General features: G+C 36.5%; 1 protein-coding gene across 1 annotated transcript; it reads left to right on the top strand.

Moving 5' to 3' along the window:
* The first annotated feature begins 2,878 nt into the window (after positions 1-2,878).
* On the top strand, positions 2,879-17,588 carry LOC130747322 (glycinol 4-dimethylallyltransferase-like). Its single transcript, XM_057600256.1, has 13 exons — positions 2,879-2,933; positions 4,597-4,650; positions 9,925-10,208; positions 10,362-10,445; positions 10,543-10,617; positions 13,103-13,186; positions 13,285-13,374; positions 13,935-14,036; positions 15,766-15,861; positions 15,961-16,032; positions 16,117-16,212; positions 16,943-17,047; positions 17,340-17,588. The coding sequence occupies exons 1-13, from the start codon at positions 2,879-2,881 to the stop codon at positions 17,379-17,381; spliced, it is 1,239 nt and encodes a 412-aa protein (XP_057456239.1). The 3' UTR covers positions 17,382-17,588.
* The last annotated feature ends 8,368 nt before the right edge of the window (positions 17,589-25,956 follow it).

Here is a 25,956-nt window from a genome sequence, read left to right as displayed (position 1 = left end):
ACCCGATGTGGGCCCACTCACCAATGTTCCACCCACACCTTCACAAGGGGCGTCGATACGCGGGTTAGGGATGAAATCATTCCCCAAGCCATCAGCTACATTACCTGGTGTTAAGTCTAGATCCTTCCCATCACCATTGCTCTAATTTTGACCAGAGACCCTGTCCCGCACAGAAAGAGAGGCAAACTTCTCGAGAACCACTTGGGATGACACCTTCTGGAACATACTTGGGCATTGCTTAGGGTGTTGGCTCCTTCCATAACCATGTTTTCTAGATACCAGGCGCCCTGATACAAGAGCTCGGAGATGAGGCCCAAACTTTGCAGCCACAACCTGATTGCTATCACGACCCGGTGGATGTCTTGAGCAGAATTGTTCACCATGGCCCACCCTTCCACAAGAATAACAGAATTGGGGAAGCTTCTCATACCTGAAAGAATCCCAGAACAAACCATCTTTGTGACTTCCATTATTGGTTCCCACTTTCAGTGGTTTCCTTATGTCAAGTTCCACCAAAACCTTTACCATCGTGCTTTTATCAGGAAGTTCAAATAGATCTACATCATCTACTTCACCAAGAAAACTGCCAATTTTGGACCCTATGTTGCAAGTCATACAGTGAAAAGGGAGACCCCACAATTGAACCCACACAGAGACGTGAGTGAAGGACATATCTCCCGGTTCATAGAAACGGTTCCAAAACTTAGCAATCAACCACGAGTTACGGAAAACCCAAGGGCTTCCGTTCACAATCCTGTTCGCATCTTGTTCCTTCTCGAAGGACAACAAGAATGTCTTCTCTTTCACCTCTTCCAGCCGGAAACCTTTAGGGTTGCACCAGATGCCAGCCAGCGCACTGTGCAACGAGCCCAACTGAATAGTTTGTCAGTTATTATCTTGGCCGCCACACCATTCGCATAAGATTCCACTGCTTCCTTCGCATCGTCTTCGTCAAAGAGGATGATAGGAACCTCCTCTTCCACTTCATGCCCACCGTTGCTCTCACCGAAACCACTTGCAGTTTGTGCGATCATGAGTTTCTAGATTAGCCACCAGCACTACCAGAAAGAGGACAGAAGTACGACACCTGCGGATCCAAAAGCTCAACTCGAGGTGGAGAGGTCAACTCTATACTTCGAGCCTACCGGGTAAACCCTAGCAGAGCTTAGCGGCGCAAGGATTTTGTTTCAGAATATATTTCTACTCAGCCAACCATTATTTGAATATACAAATAATCCAAGAAGGAAATTAGAATTCCATGGCATGTGTACGTTCAAACAATAATTTTTAACCATTTTAATTGGATAAAATATTTATGATTTTGACACTTATATATGTTTCCCGAACTGTCTGGTATACTCTTACAAACTAATATATATATATATATATATATATATATAAAAGTATTGATGCATTGTTGCGCAAAGTTTAAGAACTTGTGGCAATATTAACATTTCAATTGCAAGGTTGGAAATTGGAATGAATCACATCTGCATTGCAATTATTGGAGTTGGCATATTATTATTTTTCCACATCTACAACTGCATACATTTTTTAACAATATTTTTTTTAACAATATCTAATCATGGTTAGTGCCTATGGTTTTGGTCACCTCGTAGTGTTTGACTTGTTTATGAGCTTGGACTGATGTAAAAATTCATTGGGCCAGGCCCGCTCGTCAATACAAATATCAATAAATTGGTCTTCATTAAAAAATGTATTAAAAGGTGGAGGTCAACTCTATGCAGCATGGTGGATTTGTAATTTTAAACTGCACATGATTTTGATCCATTAACAATTTAATTGTTATGACATAATAATGAAATAAAAATAATGAAATAAACTTTAGTCGCGACAAAAAAATAAAACTTTAGCCTATAAAAATTACGAGTCATTGTACTCTTGCTGGGTTCAGTGTAGATGGATTGGTTTCTTGTGTAACATTTTGTGTCCTACCACTAGGAATCTTGGATGGACGCAGGATTTAGCTGAAATTTCCATATACAAGTCTGATCTGTATAAAAAATTAAGGCTTTTGGCATAGTACTTTTTATCCAAGCATGGCTTAATCTTTTTGAAAATTGATCGGATATCATAGTCTATTTAAAAGTTTGCTCCAAAATAAGATATTTGAAAGAGACCAACAAATCTATGTACAAATAGACCAATAAACATGTAGGTTAGTGAGCTAAAATGTACTAAAATACATTCATGTATAAACAGGCCAACAATTATTGATTAATATTTATTTTTGGTCAAAGGACAAATTACTAGAAACAAAGCCCAAATTATTGATTAATATAGCGTGAAAATATATAGGATTGGGTTGGGCTAATTCCTAAAATAAAAAGACTAGTTGTGATAATTGTTACGAGACACTCGGGCAAGAAACTCATGAAACACCTATAATTCCATGTCCTATTTTATTTAAAAATAAATAACTATTAAAATGCAAAACAGAAATTGGTCGGAAAACAAGTTATTCTTGCATTTTGTCTCTCTATCACACTAAATATAATTTTTCAAGAAAAAAAACTTATCTAAAATTTTAGAGGTATTTATATAGGTCATTAGTTCATTTCTAAAAAAATTATTATTATACAAACCAACATGTTTAAATCTATAAATAAGTATAAAATTTCAAGACAATATAATAAAAATGTAATGTAAGTGTAATAGTAATAATAAATGATTTTTCTTAATTGTAGTACTTATAGTTAATTGTAGTACTTATAGGCTGACATATTGGAGCTTTACAAAAACATTTTTAATGATTTCAAAAAAAAAACTTAACATTTTTAACTACGTATTTATTTATTTATAATTAATCGATCAAGCGTGGCGTGCAGGTTCCTAGCTTCCACTAAGACTACCCACAATGGTGTTGAAAGTGGGTAGTTTAATGTTGAAAGTGAGTTTTAATGGTGTTGAAAGTGAGTGTTGAAAGTTGGAAGGAGGAGAGAGGTGTTGAAAATTTTCAACTGTGTTGAAACCTGCCCGCGGTGACACGTGGCACGGCCTGGTTGGTTGATGCCAGGCGCGTGCCACACACGCGCAGACAGGGCGCATTACGGGCAGGCCGTGGCAGCAGGCGGGACCGTGGTGGGACGCGTGGCACGCGTCGGTTGGGCAACGACAGGCGCGTGCGTGCCACGCGTCAGAGGAGAGAGAGGACGGTCTGAGGGTGACGCGTGTCACGCGTTGATTGGTCCGGGCGATTTTTTTTTTCCTAATATTTCCAACTCAATTATTTCATTCAAAAAAAATTTTAAAAAATATAAAAAATTACCAAAATTCATGATTTTTTTTTCTCTATAAATAGAGACTTGGTTCGTTTGATTTGGACACAGAAAAAAAAAAACCAAATTTTCCATCATCTTATTTATCTTATTATCTTTCTACTATCCCTTTGCTTTGAAATGGATCCCAACAAGTACCATTTCAACACCCAGAATTCTTCTAACCAAATTCCCAACAATTATCAACATCTAAATCAGTTTATTTAATTTAATTTTTATCGTAAATTTTAATTTTATGAAATCATAAAAAGAAAAATATAAAATTAAATCAAAATATGAAATAAAAGTGGTGGGGTAGGGGGTAGGGTGTTGAATGAAAAACCATTGGAGTGGGTAAAAGTTGAATGAAGTGTTGAACTGGAGAGAGAAGGTGATGTGGAGTGTTGGGAAGAGAAAAAGTGGAGTGTTGAGGGTGTTGAATGTTGAAACCATTGTGGGTAGTCTAACAACCCCAGTGATGACTGATCACTTACATTATTTATTGTCTTCAAACATTATTTACCCGTTAAGTTGCAATAGCTGGCTGTTGGGTATGACCGAACATATAAGGTGCAAATAGTTGATTAATCAATATTTATTTAGAAAAATATTCAAAACTGGCACTCCTATGCAATGATATCATGGACTGATCTCATGATGCACATGGTACTGTGAGTTGTATACAAGCTTGGTTTTGGGAATGACTGAATATATAATACTGATTTAGATGCAATCATGCAATTGTGATCGATGCTTAACTAGAGATATGTTAAAAAAGTCTTTATATAATACGAAGTACTTTTAAGCTAGATTTTAAGGGAGAATTATGTCTTTTAAATTCTAATAATGCATTCAATTCAATATTTTGAAACTTTATTTATTTATTTAAAAGCCGAATGAATTAATAAACTAGAACGGGGTGCTAGAACCTAATTACAATAATTCAATATTTTTAAACATAATTGAAGACTGACCGTCAATGGCATGTATCTATCTATAGCAATAGCAACAGCAACTACCTTTAGAACCTGCACATGATCCGATGCATTAAATTAAAATCAATGAAAATGAATTGAAGTAAAATTTAGTTTATAAATTATAAGTCATAAGACGCCATTGCATATTGGCATGCCACAAGTGTTGTTGGTGGGTTCAGTACTGTGTTGGTATTTATATGTTTTCTTTCCCACGCACCCATTACTTTCTTCTTCAAAATATTAGTCTATTTTCCATGTACAACTAATTAACTTGGTAATTAGACAATTTTTCATTTAATTTGCTGACTCTAATAAGAGGAACCATTGGTATATTATTGAAGGTGGAAATCTCTGGCGGAACAAACATGGCGCCAATAAGAATATTTACTGTGCAAGTATGTCTTACATATTTCCCTTTTCCTCTAACCTTTATTATTACCATTTCAGTTTTCAATTATTTTTTTTCAATTCATCTTCTTTCTATGAGTTAAATTGTCTTATCCGTCAATGAGTTGGCTCAATTAATCTGTAGTATGAAATGGCGTTGGCCAGGCCAAAAGGGTCTTAGCTAGGTTATGTGTACGCACTGTTCAATTAACTTTAATACTATGTTTGGTCTAGGAGAGAATGAGAGAAGAGAAAAAGGGAAGATGAGAAGAGAAAAAGAGATGCAATAATGATATATACACACCTCATTTTTTAAACACTCCATTTCCCTTATAGATGATTTTATAGAGATGAGTAAAATAGTAGATTTTATAGGTGGTTTTATATAAGAGAAAGTGTTAGGAACCCAAGGGCCTAACAATTGAAACACTGTAAGTAAAGCAAGGACTGGAACGAAGATTGTTTATAGATATGACATTGGCAATACACAGATAGGGAAATGTATCCTAATCTGACCAGAGCTAGGCTCCTATAGGAAGCTATTGCTTCCTACTCATTCTCTCAACAGACTATGATCTAAGATAACCTCTCAACCTTACTGATTTGCCTTCTTATACTTGGTGATTACAATCCTTTCCCTCTCTCACCTTTCTGTTAGGGAGTTACTAAGTATTTCCCATTTTACCCCTTCTAGAATAACCCTCCAAACCTTAGGCCCATTCAGCCTAAGATGCCCCAAAGTGTCACCCTTCAGGCCCATCCCCAGATCAGACCTGCTACTGAGTTCCCGGGGTCTAACAGAAAGAATGATGTGAATCTTTTCTTTTATGTTGGGTTTAATAGAGAAAGAAAAGAGAGAGTTATTTTTTACGGTAAAATATATTTTTACCCCTGAACCAATAAGTACTGAATTGTTTTTCCATTTAATCAAAAGAGGATTGAAAAAAGATAAGCACATCAATGTTTTGCGCCTCTCTCTCTACAACATCCCTTTCTTGCCTAAGTTACCTTCAACAAAGAGATGCTAAATGAGAAGTAATGATTCATTCATTCTCTTTCATCTCATTTTTCACTAATTTTTTTTCATATTTCTTTGTATTTTCTATAATGTTGTATGTGATATCACTCGTTCATTTCTATTATCTTCTTATCTCTTCTTAGTCTGAGTGAAATTAAAGTGTAAGTAAAATATTACTTTTAATGTTTTCAAATTTCCAACTTCATGATATCTTTAGGAGAAGAAGCAATCACTTGTAGCCCAATAATGTTACTTACACACCTCTTTTGGAGGGGGAAAGATGAGAGATAGAAAGAAAAGAAAAAATAAGAGAGAGAAAATATGAGATGTGATAGATGATAAGATGAAAGAAATAGAAACAAAAATATGTGGAAATGAAGTATTTAAAAAATGAGGTAGTATATTTTTGGCTTAATTGCACTTTTCGTCCCTTATGTTAGGCTCTTGTGCAATTTCAATCCCCTTTGTTTAAAACGAGCAATTTTGGTCCACCAAAGATCAATTTGTGCAAATTAAGTCCTGCCGTTAGTCTACCGTCAATTGTTAACGGAAATTGCTGAGTTGGCATGTCCATTAATATTTTATTAATATTTTTTTCACTTAAGCATTAAATTTTATTTTTCCATATCACCTTCTTCACCTCCTCTTCTTCAAACACAAATCCAGACAGAACCTTCAACATTTGGGTTTGAAAAAATCATGAACACCTAGGAAAAAATAACAAATCAACAGATTCAAACTTCTTCAAAACCACATTCAAAAATCATCCGCCAACCACATTCAAACTCAAATTCAACAAAAAATGCTCAGATTCAACATCATCTTCTTCACCCTTTCCTTCTCCTCCCTCGTCTCCAATCACCCAATACCCATTTCAAGCCATCTTTATCCCCCTCCGCCACCACCTCACGCGCCACCACGTCGATTTCTTCCTCTGGCCCCACCTCTCCCACAGTCCCACACACGCACTCCACCCTCTGTTCATTCATCCTCTCCTCGCTCCTCCTCACAACCTCAAAACCCTCATCCCTCAAAACAACAATAGGTCATAGTATCTGGGTCTTGGATCTGAGTTTCAAGGTGTAAATTGGGGGTGATAAAGGATTTCACGGCAGATCTGGGCTTGCTTGCCAGAGGCGGAACTAGCACGCTGCCTGCGCCGGCGGTGACGACGACGTCGACTTGGGTATCGAAGATGACTGCGGAGTGAAGATCTGAATCGATTGTTGAAGGAGAAGAAGAAGACAAGCCACCCACAAACACCAGACGCCGAGCTCTTCTGCGCCGACCACTGCTTCTTCTTTGCTGGGATGGTCGAGGTCCAGAGAGAGTGAAAGAGAGACACAGAGACAGAGTCCAAAGAAAACGAAATCAAAGACCAGAACATAAACGGGAGGAAGCGAGATTCATAGAGTTTAAGGAGAGAGGGATATGTTGTTGTTTAGGTGTGAGAGAGAGAAAGAAAGTTCAGGTAAGAGGGAGGGAAGAAGATGAAGAAAAGGGGGAGAGAAGAAGATGAAGAAAATAGAGAAGATGAAGATTCAAGATTTTTTTTTCCCGGTGAATATCAATTACTTTTAAAGTTTTGCCTAAAGTTTATTTTGTTGAAACATAAAGGTATTAAAGTTTTTTTTTGAACTTAGAAAGGTATTAAAGTTTGATTTTGATATTTTTTAATTTTTAAAACAGAAAAAATATTAATAAAATATTAATGGATGTGCCACCTCAGCAATTTCTGTTAACAATTGACATAAGACTAACTGTAGGACTTAATTTGCACAAATTGATCTTTGGTGGACCAAAATTGCTCGTTTTAAACAAAGGGGATTGAAATTGCACAAGAGCCTAACATAAGGGACGAAAAGTGCAATTAAGCCTATATTTTTTTGAAAAGGGAAAGATATTGGATTAGAAAAAGGAACTTGGGAACAAAGCTCGCCCAAGGAAGCTAACAAAAAGAGACAAAAAGAGAGAGCAAAACAAAAGACAGAACAAGAAAAAAAAAGCAATAGAGAGCATAATAAAAGCAAGAACTAATGCCACAAGAAATAGGACACAGAAGCAGCATAACCCCAAGAAATACTCCAAGGACAAGGCACACAACTTCAGCCACGCAGCAGCAGCAAGGAGACCACCACTAAAAAAACTAAATCCATGGACCACCAAAAACATCCCACAGTTCTGTTAAGATAACCCCTCACTACACACCACCTTAGCCCAAGCTGATTAAAATCATCACCACAACCATCCAGACCAGAGGAAAACTACTGTAATATCAGAGAAAAATTGAGAAAAAACCAGTTCACAGCATATCAGTAACTAGGCCAGATTTTCCCACAGAGGTGTCGCCCTATCACAACCCAATTTAGCCAAATGATCAGCCTCCGAATTGGATTCTCTATAGGTGTGGTCGACCCCCAAGCAGACCACTTCAGCCATGATCCTGTCAATCGAATTGAGATCATTTATGAGAGCCCAAGGTCTATTTTCTTTGCTTTTTACCCATCCAACAGCTAATGTAGAGTCGCTTTCTATGTACACGTGTAAGTAGGCGAAGTCTTTGCAGAACAATAGTGCTTGATGAATGGCCTTAACTTCAACTTGATGAGCCCAAAGTAAACCTGTTGCAATCGAAAACCGACCCAAAAATTTCCCCTCCGAATTTCTTAACAGCTCCACTCATACCTGGCGAACCTCTCGCAGATCCATCGACGTTAAATTTGAGAGTGTTTGGAGGAGGCGCATACCAGTCATAATTTCTCACCCGACGGACTTTAACTTTGGAATTAAGCTTTTCAAAATTTTGTGTGAAGTCAACTGCAGAATAAGGGCACTCCTTCCACCATGCCTTGACCCACCACATTACCCTCATGAGATGGAGATCCCAAATGGACTCAAAATTGAAAGCCTTGTTCTGGAAAAGCTGCTCATTACGAGCCAACCAGATTGACCATACGACCGCACAGGGAATTAGCTCCCAAAAAACCTTATTAGACCTTCTACATAGGGCTGGCCATTCTTCCATCAAAGCGCCAAAAGACCCCGGGATACACCATGATACCCCTTCCTTGTTCATAGTTTCACACCAAAATCTCCAGGATACCCTACAGAGCATAGACATATGTGCTGCATTTTCCAGGTTCAAACCACAAGAGTCACACAGGCCCCCATTATCAATTTCCATGCCTCTTTTAATTAGGTTATCCTTTACAGCCACTCGGTTTTCAATTAGTTGCCAAACGAACAAAGCAACCTTCGGGGGAATTATCTTTCTGGTCAATTTGGACAACACCCCTTCATGCACCCCAAAAATCCTAATTTCAGCAGCAGCATAAACACTTTTGACGGAAAAAATCCCATTGGGGGTGGCTGTCGAGAGGATTGTATCTTCCCCTTCGCAAGGAGACATAAGGTTCAAAGCTTCCAGCAATTCGTTGTACCCCACCACTTCCCAGTCAAATAGCCTCCTACGGAGCTCCAAATCCCACCCCCACCGACCATTTAGGAAGTTACTCAGATCACAAACAGAGGCCTTTTTATTGATGGAAAGTGCAAATAAGCGCGGGTACCTGGTATGAAGTGGCGTAGTATTAAGCCACGGGTCAAGCCAGAAGCGAACACGATCACCCTTTCCCACGCAGCAAAAACAACTCTCTCTAAAAACTCTAGCCAAAACAGTATCCGCTAGCAGCACTTTCAGAATATCCAGCTCCATCTGTTTCCAGAATTAGGATCATCCACTTTTGAAAAATTAACAAGCGTGAGTCTAACCTGTTACTTCATCTGTTCCTATTTATAAGAACCAAATGAATTGCGTAGCTTGGTACTTTTTATATTAAGAACCAATTCAAATTTCAAGATGCATTAATTATTTTTTGGCAATAATACCCTCATTTAATAGAGGTTTCTCTTTCTTTCCACTATGCAACTCATTAATGATAAATAGAAATTAAATAAAATAAGTTGGGGTAGTTTTGGAAAGTTGAGATAAATTTGAACAAATTTAATACTACCAATCACTTTCTTAAGGGCGCGTGAAATGTTAGTTTGGTTCTTATAAATAGGAACGGAGGGAGTACTATTTAAGCCTTTTAAAAAATGAGTTTTGCTTAAATAATTGAAGTGCTAGCCTGAACAATTGATATTTCTGACCCATTGCCATCCTAGTATAGTTAATTGTCACTCTTTAACTGATCCGCTTATCAAAAGTAAGAATTTTTTTCTGCATGGCCACTGATGATAAATCCAAACTTTTGTGCTTCAGGTTCTTATGCACCAAAAGCTAAAGCTTCACAGCAAAAAAGAAAAGTTCAAAATAAATATAATATTTTGAAGTTTGAGGAGTCAAGTTTGAACAATCATTACAAATGCGTTGAAGGAGAGTCTACATATAAAAAATGCAACAGAAAATATATTGTCAAAGCATCATCTGAACCATCTTTTGAATCTGAACCAAATGCTTGTGATCCTAAAACTGTTTTGCACTCTATCAAAAATTTCTTAGTTGCATTCAAAACGTTCTCCCGTCCGTACTCAATGGTTGGCCTTGTAAGTTTTTCTATAAATTCTCTTAGAAATAATGTTCTCATGTTATGCTTCATACTTAATTTAATTCATTGTATGATCCAATTTTTTTTTGAATTATATATAGAAGTATTTTGAATGTCTTTAAAGGGATGACACTTTAGATGCTTTTATCAGATCTCAAGCACAATTGCTACATCTCTCCTTACAGTTGAGAAATTATCAGACATGTCTCCATTATTTTTTACAAATGTGTTGAAGGTGAGATCCCAAATTTGTTGTACATTTCTCCATGGATAACTAATTTAAACCTTTTTATGAACTTCATTAATACTCTTTTCTTTTTGCAATGTTTCAGGCTCTTGTACTTTACCTAGCAATGAGTATTTATGTTAATGGTGTCAATCAATTGTTCGATGTTGAAATAGACAAGGTACGAAATTTACTATTAGAAATGAGTATTTTTTGTTTGTTTTTTGTTTATAGAAATGAATAATATGGATCACTAACAGTTTTTTTTGTGTCTTTTACGCTTTTTGTTATTCCTTTAAAAAAATAGAATTAATATTGATAGCATTATTTGGTTGGTCTAAAGCCATATATTTAGAAACATATAAAGGTAAGGTATATGCAAAATGATCTGCTTCGTGGCAACAATATGAGCATTCTTACATCATTTGGCGACCAAAATCTATTTTATACTTTAGTTTATCAAAACCTCCATGATTTTGATGTGGTCATCAAGCGCTTGAGGAAGAAATTATTTGTTTGGAGGTCCAAGTCTTTATCTTTTCGGGGCAAAATCTGTCTACTCAAAAGTGTTCTCTCCTCAATCCCACTCTTTTTTATGCCCTTCTTCAAAATGCTAAAGAGTGTGGTTGATATTTGCAAAAGGATTCAAAAGCAATTCCTTTGGGGGAGAGGAGAGAGTGAAAGAGGTGTGGCGTGGGTGAAATGAGAGAAGGTATGTCAACCGAAGGTGGAAGTGGGCCTAGCCATAAAGGATTTGGAGGTGTTCAACAGAGCTCTCTTGATTAAATGGAGATGGCGGCTACTGTTAGAACAAGGCAGCTCATGGGGGGAAATTCCGAATGCTAAATACAATGCTTTCCAGCGAACGATTGATCATCTGGATAACCAACTTATGGAAAACTTGCTGCAGGTTACTCGAGAGAGCTGTTTGCATCAAGGGAGATTGGGGATGTGTTCAAGACGATTTGGAAAGTGGTGGCTCCTTCAAAGGTTCAAGCTTTCTTATGGCGGCTGATGAGGGATAGATTGCAGACGAAATTGAGAAGTCTCACATTGGCTAGAGATATAGCATAGATAGCCTTTATAAGGGTTGTGCAAACCTCAACTCTTGAGCTAGCTTTTGGGTTGAGTTAGGCTTACCTACTTCTAATATGGTATCAGAGCCTATCCTAGATCCATTTGTTGTTTGTTGTGGAGACTTCCCATATTTGGGGCACCCGTTGTTGTTGTTGTTCCCACGTTCCAGGTTGTTCAGTCCTGGACGTGAGGGGGTGTGTTAGAAGTCCCACATTGGTTAGAGATAGAGCATAGATAGCCTTTATAAGGGTTGTGCAAACCTCAACTCTTGAGTTAGCTTTTGGGTTGAGTTAGGCCTACCTACTTCTAATTTGTTAGAAGTCCCACATTGGCTAGAGATAGAGCATAGATAGCCTTTATAAAGGTAGTGCAAACCTTAACTCTTGAGCTAGCTTTTGTGGTTGAGTATAGGCCTCCCAATTTCTAATATGGTATCAGAGCCTATCCTAGATCCATTTGTTGTTTGTTGTGGAGACCTCCCATAATTGGGCCACCCATTGTTGTTGATCCCACGTTCCAGGTTGTTCAGTCCTGGACGTGAGGGGGTGTGTTAGAAGTCCCACATTGGCTAGAGATAGAGCATAGATAACCTTTATAAAGGTAGTGCAAACCTTAACTCTTAAGCTAGCTTTTGTGGTTGAGTATAGGCCTCCCAATTTCTAATAACAGAGAAAATTTCTTCATCCTGGTCCTTCGTGTCTTTGCGTTTTTTGCCACGAAACTGAAGAAAGTGCAAGTCACCTCTTTTTTTCCTGTAAATTTGCCTGGAAAGTATGGATAGATTGCTACAACTGGATTGGAATTGATCCCGTTTTACATGAGATTACGACAACACTCAACTACATTTCCAGCAACATGGCCAGAACATCTTTCCCATGGGAAATTCTGGATGGTGGACTGTTAGGAGAGCGTGTGCGTGGACGATTTGGGAACACATAAATGCGATTGTTTTCAAATCAGGAACTATCTGTGCTGAGAAGGTTATCAGATTGATAAAATTCTGCTCTTGGAAGTGGCTCAAGTGCAGAAGGAAGGAGTTCAATTATTCCTCTCTAGATTGGAATTCTATCCCTAGTTTATGTCTGGGAAAGGATCTCTCTTGATCCCTCTAAGTTTGTATGTTTAGGGGCTAGTACTGGTTTGCTGGTTTCTTTCTGTATGCCTTCGTAGACAGTGGCGGATCCAAGATCCCGGGGTTAGGGGTTCAAATTTTTCAAATGACACATCAGTAAAAATATAACTAAAAACAACTTTAATATGTTTATACATGAAAAATTATATAAGTCATAGTTGTGCAAATAGGTGCAAAACTTAGTTTACTAGTATAATTTAAAATTTTCAGAGGGTTTAAATAAAATTATACAGGAAATTAAGTTCAAATTTTTTTTCAGATGAACCCCTCACTTGTACATAGGTCCGTCCGTGTTCGTAGAGTGCTTTCCACTCAGGCTTTCCTCTGTTTTCTTGCTCTTTACTTGTACAGGGAGTGGCACCCATTGTGCCACACTTTTATATATAATATATCACTTTTAATTTTGCCTTTCAAAAAAAATTGTTATTATTGACTCATGTTATATGTTTTACTGCAGATAAACAAGCCATATCTTCCATTAGCATCTGGAGAATTATCATATACAACTGGTGTCATTATTGTTGCATTTTGTTTAATTATGGTGCCATATAGATTCATCCTTTTATGCAATGATATTTTTTTAAGATAAGCTTCATTGATAGAGTAAAAGACACCTTATCATTTTATTATCCTTTGCAGAGTTTTTGGCTTGCCTGGAATATAGGCTCTTGGCCATTCATTTGGGGTCTCCTAGCATATTCTATGGTGGGGAGTGTTTATTCAGTCAACGTGAGTTCTTTTAAATTGCATCTAAATTTCCATTTTTTCGGTCATAATATTTAAGACATAATTATGTAAAGAATGAGAGCCATGTCACAACAGCGGAAGTTGTTGTCATGTGACTTGGGATATACAATTCATTGAACCACCCTCTTACAAACACAAGGTAAGACTGACTACTGTAGGCTCACAGTTCTAGAAACCATGTCATAAACTTGAAAGAAAAAAAATTATGGAAACAAATAAGCATCATGGTCATCCAAGTTGTTTGAAAAAACATGGTGCCCAATTTTCATTTAACTTTTTTAGTGAAAGATGTGGAAACTAAGTACTAGACCACTGGCTCATGCATAGAGATGCATCCGGTGATAGCATGTTAAAAACTAAATATTCTGAAAGCATAAGCTTGTGTTTAGATCGATTTTTTTTTTTTAAATTTCAAAGAATTTTTTTAACTGAATTTCAAAGAACATTAAATATTAAGAAATTAATTGATGCATGTTAATTACTATTATTTGTGATTTTGTTTAGATAAAAAATAGCATACATTGGTGCTTTGAAATTTTCAGGTGCCCCTATTAAGATGGAAGGGACATCCAGTGCTAGCAGCAATGTGCATCATTTCTATGAGTGCACTTATAATTCCAATCCCAACTTTCCTTCATTTGCAGGTTTTCACCTATAGCCAATTATCATTTTCAAAGACCTTTAGTTTTGGACAAGCATGCACCATCTTTTGTGCGCTTTGAATAATAGCAAATCTTCATCCCAAGTTTTTTAGGGTTGGTTTTGTTGGATCCATGATCAATTTGAAACCATTAGAACATAATCATGAGATATATGGGAGAAAAAGTTGTAGAAAAAGTAAATACATAGATAGAAGAATGAGGTTAAAAAAGTATATATATATATATATATATATATATATATATATATTTTGAAAGCTAACTATGCCAGGCTACCAGACTTGATTAACAGAGGATTTTTTTTCGAAAGGCAAAAAATATATTAAAGATAAGAAAAATGAAGCACAAGTGGTGCTTTAACCCGGTACACAAATAGAGTTTTAGAAGTAGAGAGAAACCTAAAACAAGTACAAACAATACATTAGAACCCCTCTTGAGGCAATTAGAAAAATGTCATGCACAAACTAAACCTCACTGTGGTATATTACCCCCCTAATGCAAAACAAGCACAACATTACACACCAGCAACCCCCATAGACAAACAGTATAAGTGATCTTTCTCCCATTCCTAAAGTGACACCTTTTTTTTTTTTGGTCGAACTAAAGTGACACCTTAAACTTGGCTATCTTTGCTCTAAGCCAAAGCCATGCCCTTCAAAAATTACCTCCATTTATAAAAAAAATGTTATTTAAAGTTATCCACACAGTTTAAAAAATCTTTTTCATATAATTTAGCTAAAATAATCGTATTTATATTTACCTATGTCATTTATTCTTCTCCACATTCCCGCAACTAATTCAGACCGATACTCATATAAAAGCTGGAAGACATATGAATTGGGGAGAGAAAAATCAAGAGATCAATCCTTAAAGGGTGTAATTTATCTTTCCAATGTAAAAAATCCAAGGTAATGATATGTGTAAATAAGGGGATAAGGTTGAGAAACTTTATTGGTTAATTCTGAAAAAGTATTAAACTTGGGTAGCACTGACGGCAGTGCACACACACTTGTAATTCATCAAAAGACTAAGTGTTTTGAATTTCTAAATCACATTTCAAAAAAAGAAATTCTAAATCAGCAAAAAAAAATTAAATAAAGAAAAAAATATAAAACAACAAAAAATATTGAAATGAAGATAGTTAGCTATTTCCTTCCTTGAAAAAAGATTAGTTAGCTACAAATAGTACTACTGTATAACTAAGTGAGTTAGTGTAGTGGTTCAGCACTTCATCCTTTAAGCAAGTGGTTGAGGGTTCGAATCCCAACTCTTGCGAATAGAAAAAACTCCTTGGCCAACTCCCTACCGCGCTGACCGTGGGGCGAGGGATTAGTCTCACGGCTATCGGCTGTCCGTGGGGCGAGGGATTAGTCTCACGATTATCGGTTGTGGGGATATCTTGGTCAAGACAAAAAAAAAATAGTACTACTGTATGGATACATGTAAGTCACGAAGCTATCCGCTAACACCATCCTCTGTATACACTAATATATTTATTATTTTCAATAAATATTCCTAGAAATGCCATATTTCCCAATTCTTTTCCATTTTCTGATAAGTCGAATGTAATAAAAGGAACTAGTGCATTTTAATTTTTAACTATAGTAGTTTTTGCTAATGTCAGGCTAATACATTATAAATTTTCATTCAACAAAGATATCTTCCTGAGAAATCCAAATACTTTTTTATAGCTAACTCATGTAATAATGTCCAGACTTATGTGTTCAAGAGGACGACTATTTCTTGGAGACCACTGATTTTTGTTATTGCATTCACGAGCCTCTACTTTGTAGGTATTTCATTGTGCAAGGTAAACTATAGTTTCTCAAAACATATATTTACTTTTTTAATGTCAAACTTTGGTTCAAAATCTATATAGAGTGTAAGGCTTTTGGATTTATATAAATAGGACATACCAGACATTGAAGGAGATAAAGCATTTGGCGTCAATTCATTTTCAATACGTTTCGGTACAAAACGGGTATGTCCTTCAAGTGAAACATCCAAGTATATTTGGTTATTCCTTCTTGTATATTATTGTATTTTCCTAACTAAACTTTATCAGGCATTCTGGTTTTGTGTTACACTTTTTGAAACGGCTTTTGGAATCGCCATGTTTACGGCAGCAACATCTTCTTATCTGTGGAGTAAAGTTATAACGGTAAGATGATTATACATGTATAGGCTAAAATTGTATTCTTCTTCTACTTAAGGAATTATTTTATTTATACGCAAGAACGAGGTGCGATTTTGATAACAAGTGTTAAAATATATAACATGTAAGTTATATTTTCTATCTTAAAAAGTAATTATCAGTTGGGGGTGCTGTTGCTGTTTTTTTTTCTTCCTGTTCTGTTATTTTGTTTTTTCTGCCTTGAGTTTTTCTCTCTTGGCCATCTATTAGACTATTAATAATATCTTTTGTCCTTTTCAAAAAAATATTATTTAGATTATCTCGCATGATTGCTCATCTTATTTTCTTATATATCATTAATTATTTCTTTAATTAATTAGAACTAGGAATATCTTCTTAGTATATTGGAAATTAGTAGCCTTTCAATAAAAAAATAATATTAGAAATTTGTATTTCATCTTTTAGCACACATCTTTCTCACCAATATCAATACAATTTTGTTATTTTAAGTATTTTTTTTCCCTTTTTCTACAATACCATTTCTAGAAAATTGAGTCTCATAGGAACATTTCTTATCCAACAAGAGAGATTGTACCTTCGATAAAAAAAATATAAATATATGAGAGAAAATCCTCTCAACCAATATGAATACAAGAACATTTGAGCCTAAGGTGGATATTGGGCCAACAACACTGGGAAATTAACTTGTTTAAATTGTGTGGCAATGTTCATAATTTGTTTGGTGCCAATATGATAGGGTTTGGGATATGCTGTTCTGGCTTCAATTCTCTGGTACAATGCCAAATCTGTAGATTTGGGAAGTAAAGATTCCATACAATCCTTCTATGTGTTTACCTGGAAGGTAATCATTAATCATAAAACCATTTACCAATTTTTTAGTTCAATATAATGATAATTGTTCTAAAAAAATAGCCATTTATTTACTTGTCCCTTGTTTTTAGAAATAAGTTTGACTTCTAATGACTTCAAAAATTACAAAAACAAATACAGGTAAATTAGTAAGTTATTTGTGAATATTAATTTTTTACTAAAAAAATTATGTTTGTGAACATCACAAATCGTAACGAAAAACGAACTATTTTAGTTTTTCTGTATAATTATTATCAAAGTTTTTAACTAAAGTCTTTTTGCAGCTACTTTCAGCACAGTACTTCCTCATGCCTTTTGTTAGATGAAGATGCAGCGGCATAGTTGAAGTCTTAACATAACCAACTTATGTGTACTTCTTTGTGCTTGTTTAGAACCACATTTCAAATGTTGTAAACGTGAATCCAATTGAAGCTTCTAGCAAAACGTGTATTAGAATGTTCACACATGCCGTCCTTCAAAGAATTTGTAAAAGTGTTAAGGGTGCGTGGAAAACAATACTCTACCTTTACCGATCTAAACCATGTTAAATGTGTGTCTGAAAAGCAGGTATCTTATGTAATTTTTTCCTGAAGAGTTCTGAGAGAAATCAAGTTCTTCATCACCTCTGGAACATAACACACCGGACTCAATGTACGCACGCCACCATCATCCAAAGTAATTTTAACTTGTCTCATTCCCTTGATGATATAAGGTTTATCATCACCTAAATAGACATAACCAAAATAACCTGATTTAAATGAGTTGAACCACTCCCGGTGCGGCGTCATATGATAGGAGCATCCAGAATCAAGAACACATGCATCAGTGCACTTTACAGATGAAACACAAAGCAAATCCTCCTCACTACAAGAACCATCAAACTGAACTACATTTGCTGAACTGCTGCTTTGATTGGCCCGTTTGGACAGTCCCTCCTCCAATGCCCAATTTTCTTGCAACCAAAATATTCTACTGTTTTTATGTCCTTGGACTTGAATCTCTTCTTCTTTCCAGAACTGGCTGTTTTACCCTTGCCTCTTCCACGATCTTGACCTCCCTTCACAAACAGACCCTCACCTGAGCTTCCTCCACCTTCTTCGACGCTTTGGCGACGTTGTGTGTGTTGCTAAAGTGTAGAAGAAATATCATCCATCTTGATTGAGTCTTTCCCGTATGTAGGAGTGGTCACCGAGTGGTCATAAGAGTTTGGTAAAGAGCACAACAAAATAATTGCTTGGTCCTGATCGTCAACCTTCACACCCAAACGGGTCAAATCAACAAGAATGTTGTTGAAAGCGTTGACATGAGCCTGCAAATCATCTCCTTCCTGCATCTTCAGGCTATAGAGACGCTACTTCGCGAACAGTTTGTTCATGAGCGTCTTGGACATGTACAGACTTTCCAATTGATCCCAGACAGCCTTCGGGGTCGTAAGGTCCAGGATATGATTCATCACGTCATCAGAAACGCAGAATCTTATCAAACCTACAGCCTTCTCCTACATCTCGTTCCAATCAAGTCCGACGATGTCCGCCGGTTTCTCATCACACAACGCCTTCTGTAGACTATGCTACGCCAACAAATCCTTAACCCTCCTCTGCCATAATACGAAATTGCTGGTTCCATCGTACCGTGTCACTTCAAACTTCGCACCTCCAGGATTAGTCATCATGTGATACCAATTGTTAGAACAACAACACGAATACAAAATAGAGTAGAGAGAAACACACAAAAGCTTTGTTCACGCAGTTCGGCCAAATTGTCTATTTCTGCGACTATAGAGCAGCTATAGTTTCGTTTATTGATTCGCTTCTGAATACAATCACTCAGCAATTGCAATTTCTCTCAATTGCACTAGTGCCTCTTGTGTTTTAGGGTTACATTGTTATCCGATATTTGGATTTTATTGATCTCTATTTTACTATAAAATCCTAATAAATCCTATAACAATCCTTTAAAACCTTTTACAATCTACATTAAATCAAATCCTAATAAACTAAAGATTTTAGCCCAAAATATAATGAGCCAAATCTAAAAATATATGCTCCCAAGAAGGTGCAAACAACCTTTATATTCACTCATGGTATTTGTATAAAGCTTCAGAATTCATTTATACTAAATTCAGTCCTCATTATGTCAACAATAATAGCAATTCCATGCATGTCATTTAGTGTTGGATCATACCATACGTATATTCACAAAAACAACCTAATTATACTAACTTATAATGCCCAAGAAAACTAGATTTTATTTATTTATCAGCCATAGTATGTTATTAATATAAAGGCACAAGGGGTGCCACCCTTAGATACAAGTAGAGGATACAAAGAGAAACAGAAATTGGAAACGGAAACAGCAAAAAGAAAACAGAGGAGCAATTAAATACAGTTAAATTTTACTTGGAGACATAAAGCTGCCCATACTTGAGGAGTAAATTGTAATGAGCTCTTTTCAGTTATCACATTTTTTGTATATGTAACTTTAGTGAATATCAATATGGAAAATATGCAGCAAGTAGTGTGTTATTAGTCAGGTTTGGTTTCTTATATAGTTCTGATGCCAACAAGCACTCTTAGAACTTAAAAGGATTATAAAGTTTGAGTAGAATTCTTTGATGAAGTGAAACATGTCAGTGAGAGGCAAGGATTATATTAATTATAATGTTAATGGCCATAGTTACAGCTCATATTTGAAACTAGAAGAAAGGAAAAACGAATTAAACATCAAGCCTCATTTCTCAGTAGTTTTGATTCTCTTGATCATTTAATCAAAGCAAATATGCTTGATAAAGAAAACTATCCAATTCTTTGAGAAAGTTCACAATCAAAGCCAAAACAAAGAAACTAAAGCACAAAGCCATATTCTACATGAGACTTCTGAAGAGTGCCCATTTAAGTAAGCGCATTGCAAAGAGACATGATTTTCATATATGGATAATTGCAGAGTCAAAGAAAAACAATTCCAAGCTTGTAGAAGAAGCTTGATGAAGAAGAAGAAGAAACCAAATTGATATTGATCTATGAAATGATTCAGATAACAGTAGAATGAAGAAGAGCTTACACTATATAGTCGGTTAAGCAAAGACTAACAAACTAACTAACTAACTAACTGTGGTTTAACAAACTAAGCCACTGCCAGCTCATGTCACACTTTCACTTATTACAAACAAGTCCCTATACTTCTGCTCTATATAAAACTAGTCCTTGCATTCATGTATTTTCACACCATCCCACAAGCTGGAGGTTGACACTTTATGATACTTTGTTTTTAGGTGAAGCTACTAGACAAAATGCCTACACGTTGAAGAGTATTCTAAGATGTTTCGAACTCGCTTCAGGCCTTAAAGTTAATTTTCACAAGAGTAGTCTTATAAGTGTTGCTGTGGATTGCAGGGAAGAGCGAGTTCTTGCTGCAATTTTGAACTATAAAATCATGAAAATTCCGTTTGTGTACCTCGGCATCCAAGTAGGAGGTAATCCGCGCAAACTCCAATTCTGGGATCCTATTTTGACAAAGTTGAGAAGTAGATTGACTAAGTGGAGAAGGAAGAACTTATCCTTCGGAGGTAGACTCTACTTAATTAACAGCACTCTATCTTCTCTACCGTTATTTTATTTATCTTTCTATAGGATGCCAGTGGGAATTGTTAAGGAGTGTCGCAAGATAATGTGTAATTTTCTATGGGAAGGAAGCGATGAGCATCTGAAGAAAATCGCTTGGATGAACTGGGATGGTATTTGCAAGCCAAAGGACCAAGGAGGGCTGGGCATTAAAGATTGGAGTGCGTTTAATTTGGCACTTCTGGGAAAGTGGAGGTGGAGACTTTTGTTAGATGAGCAAGGTTTGTGGGCTCGTGTAATCAAGTCTAAATATCTTGATTTTTCTGGACAACTATGCTCTTCTTCTCATAAAGGCAAAGCATCTTTTTGGCGGCAGGATGTTTATAAATCTTGTTATGATTCAGAGGGTGGTGGCTGGTTTGATGCGGCCTTGAGTAGAAGGATTGGAGATGGGAAGACAGTGAAGTTTTGGACTGAGAAATGGCTGGGTGATGAGAATTTGAGGTGGAGGTACAACAGACTATTTCACTTATCAGATCAACCACATGCAAACATTGGAGACATGGGGATTTGGGATGGTAATTCGTGGTCTTGGAAGTTGTCTTGGCGTCGCCCGCTTAAAGAAAGGGAAGACAGTGTTCTGGTGGACCTTATGTCAAATTTAAACCAAGTTGTTCTTAGACAAGGGGTTACTGATAGACTGTCGTGGCTTAACAATTGTGAGGAGGGGTATTTGGTAAGTTCTGCCTATGCTTCTATTAAAGGCTTCTGGAATCATGTACCAGATCCAATTTTCAAACAAATTTGGTGTCTGAAGGTACCTACTAACATTAAGGCTTTCATATGGAGAGCTTTATGGGATAGGCTCCCAACTAAAGTTAATCTTGTTAGGAGGGGAATTGTTCTAGATGAGGATGGTATGAAATGCCCTTTCTGTATGGGACCGGTGGAGTCTATGAGTCACTTGTTTTTTACCTGTCCTATCTCATATTATATTTGGTGTAAATGTTATAGATGGCTGGGATTCGAATCTGTGCTTCCAGATAACTTTAGACTTCATTTTCTTCAACACTCTCAAAGCCGTTGGAAGAAAAAACAGAAGCAGTGCTGGAACTCTCTATGGGCAGCAGTAGTATGGTCTCTATGGTTAGCACGTAATAACACAGTTTTCAATCAAGTGGTTGTGGATTCAGAACAGTTACTTGATTTGATTCAGTGGCGCTCTTGGAGTTGGCTTTCCTCATTTGAGAAGGAATTTAGAAGCTCTATGTTCGAATGGAAATCAGATCCGGGCTCATGTGTTGATCAATTATGAACTGGCTCTTCTATTGCAAAGGTGGGGAATGGATTCTGTTTCTGTCTTAATTGCAAGTCACCCTCTGGATTGGAGGAGTGCAAGTTGGGATACATTCTTTGTTTGCAGCTCCATGTTCCCTTTTGTCTCAAGGAGTGTTGCGGTTTTGATGTGGTGGGTGAGGCTCCTGCTGTTTTAGGAATTGGTTTTCCATTTGAGGAAGGATAGATTTTGGCACTGTCTGGAGCATACTTTGATGGCAAATAGTGATGTATTTTGGGGTGGTAGATTATTATGTATTTTGTTGTCCTCCTTGGAAGATCAAGGTTTGATCAGTGGTTGCATTTCTATATTTTGATGATTACAATTAAGGTTTGTGATGATGAACAATTGTGGTACTCTAACGTTTGTCTCTTTTAGTTGTGACAAACAGGTTCTGATTCTGACCCAAGCTTATTCAATCAGAAGATAAAGACCCAAGGGTAACCATAAGAGAGTTCTAAAGATTACCATGTTTGCTCAGAACAGTGGCATATACTTCAGAAGTTCTGAAGATAGAAGCTCTCAAGAGGTATTGAAGAACCGGAGTCAGAAGTTCTGAAGACCAGTTGTTCCAGAAGGAACGGTTATGAAAGTAGAAGACTCAAGTTCTGAAGACCTGTAAGAAGTTGGCTCTGAAGACCCAAGCTATTCTAGCTCTGACGTTCAGAAGTTCTGAGGAACTTGTTCAGAAGCAGAAGTTGCAAGGTCAGAGGATCTAAGCTTCTGTCTGACACTGATCAGAAGCTTCACCAACGTCCATCTAAAGCACACCAGATCAGAAGTCAGCTGGTGAAAGGACAGGTCGCTGTCACAGTACACACTGTATAGTCATAGCCTGCCTGCCACCTACCTCGTTCAGTCTAGCAGTCTGATATTACAAGATTGTCACTCCAACGGACAAAACCCTAGCAACGGCTACATCAATTGTCTTGGAGTATATAAGGACTGAAGATAGAAGAAAGAGGCTAAGAAACTTTGCTGATATTCCTAAATTCATCTAACCAATCTCTTAGCAATATTTCTTCAGTATTCTTAAACATCTGAGTTTACCATTAGCTTTTCAGAAGCATTTACTGTAAACCCAAAACCTTTTACAAACACTTTGTAAAGTTCCTTAAGAGACCAAGGTTGGTCGGATCTTGAGAGGACTGAATCAAGTTTGATTCAGTGTTTAGCTAGTCTTGAGAGGATCGGTTGATCAGCTTCTTGAGAGAATACTAGTGAGAAAATCAGTGTACTGTTAGTCACTTTGCAGGTCGCAAGTGCAGTTGTAACATTCATTGATTTTAGTGGATTGCCTTCATCAGAAGAAGGAAGAAATCACCTTCACGGGTGGACTGGATTAGCTTGAGCTTTTATCTCAAGTGAACCAGAATAAAATACTTGCGTGCTCTACTCTCTATTCTTTAGCATCTAGTTCTTATCTTTAAGTTTGCCAAAACTTACAAAAGGGAAACGTTTATTCAAAAACTCTATTCAAACCCCCCATTTCTAGTGTTTTTCGCACCTTCAAAGCCAGGACACACTTTTGAGTAGTGATGACAATGGGTAGGGTCTGGGTAGGATACTATAGTACCCATCCCCATACCCGCGTTTTAAAAAATTACGCGTACCCGTCCCCATACCCGCATGGGTAGCAACTTGAATGCCCGTCCCCGTACCCTCTGGGTACCTATATGCCCGTACTCGTGCCCATTACCCGCAATTTAGCTAACCAAAATATATTTTTCACTATTTTTGTTAATAGAAAACAAAAAATACAACTAACTTTTAAAAAAAAAACTAATATAAATACAAAAGATTATCTACGTAACAAATAAAATCATTCAACTAAGAATATATTTTTTTAGAACGAATAAGCAAGAAAGATAAAACTTAATTTTTAATTTTAGATTTATAATTTAGTCCTAAAGTTGTAGGTTATTAACTTACTAATTTTAAAAATAAGTGGGAGTAAATTAGCAATGATTATGAATACTTTAAATAGTCACCTATTTTTTAAAATAAGTAAGTTTGAAATCTATAGCTTAAGTTAATTTGTTCATATAATACTAAATAATAATAATATGTGTGTGCGGGTATGGGTACTGGTATGGGTACTATAGTACCCATACCCATATAGTACCCATACCCATTACTTTTTGCGGGTAATTACCCATACCCAACTCCATACCCATCTAGCTGGTTTTTACCCTACCCATAGTGGGTATTTTTTGCGGGTACCCTATGGGTCCGAGACCCATTGCCATCCCTACTGTTGAGATATGTTATATGCTACATGGATATCCAACTACTTTCGATTCCAGAGGTAGTACAAGTCATGTCAACAATGCATCCAGAAATTCTGATTCCACTGATGATCCAGATGATGATGATGTTTACTCACAAAGAGGAGTTGAAGAACCTTTTAATGCAGACTGATATAAAAGAATCATAGACATGATTCAGCATGTGACCACAACTTCAAAGAAAGGATCAGAGAATGGTAGTGCTTCTGTAAATCATGTAGTGAAGGCAGTTGCTTGTGAAGGAGATGCTACAGGACATGGAAATCCCATTGCTCTATCTTGTTTTCAACATTATGATAGTAGAGATTGGATTATAGACTCAGGTGCAAGTGATCATATATGCTTTGATAAAATGCCTTTTAACACACTCACTGAAGTGAAACCAATTAGTGTTAAATTGCCTAGTGGTACTATCATCAAAACATGCTATGCTGGAACTGTTAGAATCACACAAACCATTTTATTGACACATGTTCTTTTTGTGCCTGAATTCACATACAACTTAGTCTCAATACATAAGTTAGCAAAGCAGCATGATGTTGATGTAATTTTTGGTAAATTTCATTGTTTTGTTCAGGACGTGCAAGCCAAGAGGAGGATTGGTTTGGGTAGTTTGCAGCCTGATGAACTCTATCACCTAGTAGTTAGTAGTTCTTCTAGTACCTGTTTTTCAATTCAACATAGTTCTATTTCTGAAATAAATGACTTTAGTCATATCATTCCACCTCGTGCTTTATGGCACTTCAGGTTATGACACTTATCCCATGATAGATTACTTGCTTTACACACTGTAAATTACTCTATTGATGTTAGTAAGTCCATTGTCTGTGATGTTTGTCTCTTGGCCAAACAAAAGAGAAAAATGTTCACTGTTAGTTTTAGCAAAGCACAAAAATGCTTTGACCTGGTTCATATGGATATTTGGGGTCCTCTTGCTCAAGCTTCTGTTCATAATCACAAGTATTTCCTCACTGTTCTAGATGATTATAGCCGCTTTGTTTGGGTTGTATTACTCAACAACAAGGGTGAGGTTCAGCAACAAGTGAAGAATTTCATCATATTGGTTAAGACTCAGTTTGGACAGACAGTTAAAGCTATCAGAAGTGGCAATGGGCTAGAATTTCTTCTTCTGCATTCTATTCTGTGTTGCATGTTGTATTCCTTATGACTACTGTTAGTTAGGATGGTTATAACTACTGTTAGTTAAGAGTTTACCATATAAATAGTGTTTAGCATAAACACTTTGTAATCTGAATATTCATTTTCTACAAGATTATACAATTTCTTCTTCTTCTTCCTTGAGCTTCCTCTGTAAGCTAGGTTAAGATTTCTGTTAATATATGTTTTTATATAACCTTAAACTTGGTTTTATAGTTTATACTTTTTTAGCTGCTACAGTAGCCTTAGGCACTGCAAATTTGCTATGGTCGTCCTTGAATGATATTTGAATTATCACGAGTGATAGCAGCTATTTTTTTACTTAATTATTCATACTCTTAAAGCCATCAATACCAAATTTAAAATGCTAGAGGCCCGGACTATATTCTATCTACAGAGCTAGTGAATCAAATTATGTGAGCCAATTTTTCAGCTGAAGAGGAAATGATATGATAGATTCATAGGATTTCTGAAATGTCAATATCAATTTCTCCCCTTATTTTTGGGCACATTCTCTCATAAATACTTTCATGTACCAAATTCACTCAGACATGAAAAC

Source organism: Lotus japonicus, chromosome 1, assembly GCF_012489685.1.
Source record: "Lotus japonicus ecotype B-129 chromosome 1, LjGifu_v1.2".
Taxonomy (NCBI): domain Eukaryota; kingdom Viridiplantae; phylum Streptophyta; class Magnoliopsida; order Fabales; family Fabaceae; genus Lotus; species Lotus japonicus.
This window is presented reverse-complemented; position numbering and strand designations above follow the sequence as displayed.